This window comes from Solanum verrucosum, unplaced genomic scaffold, assembly GCF_900185275.1.
Source record: "Solanum verrucosum unplaced genomic scaffold, falcon-dt-bn FXZP01000079.1, whole genome shotgun sequence".
NCBI classification, from domain to species: domain Eukaryota; kingdom Viridiplantae; phylum Streptophyta; class Magnoliopsida; order Solanales; family Solanaceae; genus Solanum; species Solanum verrucosum.
The window spans coordinates 2,145,061-2,149,700 of NW_026020368.1; the positions used below are offsets into that span (position 1 = coordinate 2,145,061).

The 4,640-nt window shown below is 33.8% G+C and overlaps 1 protein-coding gene across 1 annotated transcript; it reads left to right on the forward strand.

Annotated features, from left to right (window-relative positions):
• The first annotated feature begins 761 nt into the window (after positions 1 to 761).
• LOC125838045 (acetolactate synthase 1, chloroplastic-like) lies at positions 762 to 4,332 on the forward strand. Its single transcript, XM_049517102.1, has 3 exons — positions 762 to 1,290; positions 2,807 to 3,199; positions 3,293 to 4,332. The coding sequence occupies exons 1-3, from the start codon at positions 762 to 764 to the stop codon at positions 4,330 to 4,332; spliced, it is 1,962 nt and encodes a 653-aa protein (XP_049373059.1).
• Positions 4,333 to 4,640: the final 308 nt, after the last annotated feature.

The following is a 4,640-nucleotide window of genomic DNA, read 5'->3' on the forward strand; positions in this document are numbered from 1 at the left end:
TTGTTGATAAATAAATGCAATACATATCAATATAATATTTAAAATGTGAGTTGTTTAACAAATACTAATTGAAAAGATGAATATATCACCACATGACGTTTGTGATCTTAATTGAATATATTATTTGTTGATTTATATGTGGTTTCTATTTATTTGTATTTTAAACAATTTATAAATTGCATACATATTAAAACTACTTGTAATTTTTATGTATAAATGTAGATGATTTATTCGATTTTACTATTGTTTACCGTCTTTTCAGTTTTAAAGTAGATGGTCTATCTATTCTAAATTGAAATTTAACGTTTTTTAAGTGATTAATTTATTAAGATGACAATTATCTACCTTCAAATAATTCAAGTGAGAAAATAGAAAATATGACAACAAAATTGTTATTTTCCTAACTAGTTAGAAGGCATAGAAAAATAATATTGTCCGACAATTATCTACCTTGTCCCGATTACATAAAATAGAAAATCTCATAATAATTCCAGGGTATAATTGGAAAGAAGTTTTTTTTATAGAGTTTTAATTCAACCACAAGATTAATTAGAAAGCAATGAACCAAACACTTAGATAAAAATATACCCGCATTACTAATTTCAGCACAACTAATTCCTGCATTACTAATCCTTGCGTTACTAATCCCTGTGTTATTTATTTTTCTACCAAACTACCCCATATTGTTCTCTAATAAGTAGTCGTACTTTGTTGATTGTGTCTTACTAATAGTGCATGCATTTATCTGATCCATCTCAACAATGGCGGCATCTTCTCCAAATCCTTCCTCTTCCACTTTCCTCAACAATCCTTTTACATCTTCTTCTTATTATTCCTCTAAGCTTCTTTCCAGAACCTTCTTTCCTTTTCCACACACTCCAACAATTATTCCTCATAAATCTCTTACCATCACCGTCGACGTTTCCACAACCCCAAATGGTGCTCCAGTACCATTAATGGAGACGACATTCATTTCTCGATTCCTCCCCGATGAACCCCGAAAAGGATGTGACATCTTGGTTGAAGCCCTTGAGCGTGAAGGCGTTAACAGTGTATTTGCTTATCCAGGCGGTACTACTCTGGAAATTCACCAGGCTCTTACCCGTTCTCCAACCATAAGGAATATATTGCCACGTCATGAACAGGGGGGCGTTTTCGCAGCTGAAGGTTATGCACGCGCCACCGGGTTCCCTGGTGTTTGTATGGCTACCTCTGGCCCTGGAGCTACTAATCTTATTAGTGGTCTTGCTGATGCTATGGCTGATAGTATTCCAATTGTTGCTATTACAGGTAGCTCAAGTCATCAATACTGTTCCCTTCTCTTCTATTTATTCCATTTAATATTGTTAGAGCAGTTAGTCGAGTAAAGTTTATTTTGGATACCTTAATGAGTTTTGGAATTTGATGGGTCAAGTTAGATTAGTGCTGGCAAAATAAGCCCATATTTTGGTAACCCGTCCAATCTGTTCATATTTTAATAGGTTGGGTGAATGACTTTTTACATAGATAAAATATAGGTAAACTATGGGTAAATTATGGATTAATTTTTTTTTAACTTTTATTCACTCAAAATTCATGATATCACTAAAAAAATTGTAACTTCTCTTTCTTTTTATGTTCTTCTATAAAACTAATTATTTTTCTCTATAATTGAAAAGGTGAAGTCTTTGATCCTCCAAAAATATATATTTTAAATGTACATTTCTTTTGTTAATTATAATTATATTTTTTAATTGTTTATTTTTATATTGGATAATAAATAATAGTGTAAAATAAGCAAATCATGTATTAGTATTGACATTGCTTAAAGTGCATTAAGCATGGTTTAGTCCTAAAATGCAAATATTCATTTATTTTGAAATGAAAAATATGTTCCCCTTGTTATTACATAAATTTATTTTATATTGAAAAGTTTAGGATTTTTTTTTTTTTTTACTTTTATGATACAATAAAACTAAATGAAGCATTTTCAACACTTTTCATCTAAAAAAAGACTAAAATATTTTCTCCATATTGAATTCTTAAGTAGAGTACTATTTACTCATGAACCTATGGATAAAATATGGGTACACTAGTATTTTACCCAATTCATTTGTTATCCAATCCATTTTTACCCATATCAAATATGAGCGGATTGATCCATTTTCAACCCGTCCAAATTTGACCCAACCCTCCCATTTGCCACCACTAATTATTTTGGTGGCCAAAAAACATCAATTCCAACTCATTACTAAATTAGGTACGGGCTGTGCCAAATCAGCCTAAAAAAACTAATCTGAATCTATTTTTTTTTAAAATTTTTTAATTTAAATAATAATTTTAAAATGCTATCATAAATATCTACAAAACAATATTACATGTTGTTACTATGCAAATATCTTGGATACAACCTACAAGAAAATGATCTTAGCCCAACCCTATCAAATCACGGGTTGGGCTGGGCCTAGCCCATATCGACGGCCCCTTTGACTGTTCACGCCCTTTAAAAACATGAGTGACATGATTATTTTATCATAATATTCATAGTAATTGATATTTAATATTTAATTTTGAGAAAAAAAATGGAGAATAAGTGATTAACACCGAAAGTAAAACATGAAATTTTTTTGTTTATCTTTGATTTGTTAAAGCCTAAAAGTGATAAATAAAAATATATTTTTAATATAGTGAACAAGTAAAAATGATCCGGGGAAAGAGAGTAGTTCACTGATAAAATTTGTTTAGTCATGACCAAATATTTGAAGTAAGACACTTGTTTAATTTGGTGCTAGTACTGCTAATCTTGAGTTGTTACTGTATATTACAGGTCAAGTTCCTCGTAGAATGATTGGAACAGACGCATTTCAAGAAATTCCAATTATTGAGGTAACTAGATCAATTACCAAGCATAATTATCTAGTCATGGATGTTCACGATATTCCCAGGATTGTCCGAGAGGCGTTTTTCCTAGCTCGATCAGGACGACCTGGACCGGTTTTAATTGATGTTCCTAAAGATGTTCAACAACAAATGGATATTCCTAATTGGGATCAGCCCATGAAGTTGCCAGGTTATATGTCTAGACTCCCGTTACCACCAAAAAAGACGCTATTGGAACAAATTGTTAGATTAATTTCTGAGTCAAAGAAGCCTGTTTTGTATGTTGGTGGAGGGTGCGTACAATCCAGCAATGAGTTAAGACGTTTTGTTCAGCTCACAGGTATGTATGTATATCGATATTTGATATATTCTGATTGCCAGTAGAAATTTGGGGGCCTAAGATAACTGTCTTTTTTCTAACCTGTGCACACAGGTATTCCTGTGGCGAGTACTTTGATGGGATTAGGAGCGTTTCCAACAGGGGATGAGCTTTCGCTTCAAATGCTAGGGATGCATGGTACTGTTTATTCAAATTACGCGGTGGATAGTAGTGATTTGCTTCTAGCATTTGGAGTGAGGTTTGATGATCGTGTCACGGGTAAATTAGAAACATTTGCAAGCAGAGCAAAAATTGTTCACATTGATATCGACTCCACAGAGATTGGTAAAAACAAGCAGCCTCATGTATCTATTTGTACTGATATTAAGTTGGCGTTACAGGGGTTGAATTCGATATTAATGGAGAGGAGAAACGTGTTGAAGCTGAATTTCTCGCCTTGGAGGAAAGAGTTAACAGAGCAAAAATTGAAGTATCCTTTGAAGTACAATTTTTATGGTGGATCTATTCCTCCACAATATGCAATTGAAGTCCTTGATGAGTTAACTAATGGAAATGCTATTATAACAAGTGGTGTAGGGCAACACCAAATGTGGTCTGCTCAATACTATAAGTACAAAAATCCAATGCAGTGTTTGACATCTGGTGGATTCGGAGCGATGGGATTTGGATTACCTGCTGCAATAGGAGCAGCAATAGCAAGACCAGATGCAATTGTTGTGGACATCGATGGGGATGGTAGTTTCATGATGAATGTGCAAGAGTTAGCAACAGTTAGAGTCGAGAATCTTCCTGTTAAGATGATGATTTTAAATAATCAACATTTGGGAATGGCGACACAGTGGGAGGATAGGTTCTATAAGGCGAATAGAGCAGATTCTTATCTCGGAAATCCTTCTAACAAGGCACGGATTTTCCCTAACATGTTGAAATTCGCGGAGGCTTGTGATATACCTGCTGCCCGAGTGATTCATAATAATGATGTTAGAGATGCTATACGAAAGATGTTAGACACTCCTGGACCTTACTTGTTGGATGTGATTGTGTCTCATCAGGAGCATGTTTTGCCTATGATTCCCAGTGATGGGGCTTTTAAGGATGTTATCACGGAGGGCGATGGGAGATGTTCCTACTGATATTTCGCCTACCAAATTCTGATTTGACAATAAGAATTGTATTGGAAGAACAGGGGATACAGTATTAATAAGAGAGACGCACAGACTAATTAATGATCAATTTAAATAAAATGATGTTAGTAGGCTTTCCTGTTGTACTATGAATTGTAGTTACTATATGTTTGCTTGAAGCTTTACGTAATCGTCTTGTCTTCAATTGGAATAGTAATAATTTTAGTTATCTGTAAAAACATCCCATGGACAAGCATTACCCTGGAAGATTCTTTGATTCCTTTTAAACCATAACTGGTAGATACATCCTGCTAAAA

Excerpts from the sequence above, each read along its gene's own strand:
- LOC125838045 (XM_049517102.1), top strand. The coding sequence starts at position 762 with ATGGCGGCATCTTCTCCAAATCCTTCCTCTTCCACTTTCCTCAACAAT. Across the intron at positions 1,291-2,806 it reads TCCAATTGTTGCTATTACAG|GTCAAGTTCCTCGTAGAATG; the intron begins GTAGCTCAAGTC and ends TGTATATTACAG. Across the intron at positions 3,200-3,292 it reads ACGTTTTGTTCAGCTCACAG|GTATTCCTGTGGCGAGTACT; the intron begins GTATGTATGTAT and ends CTGTGCACACAG.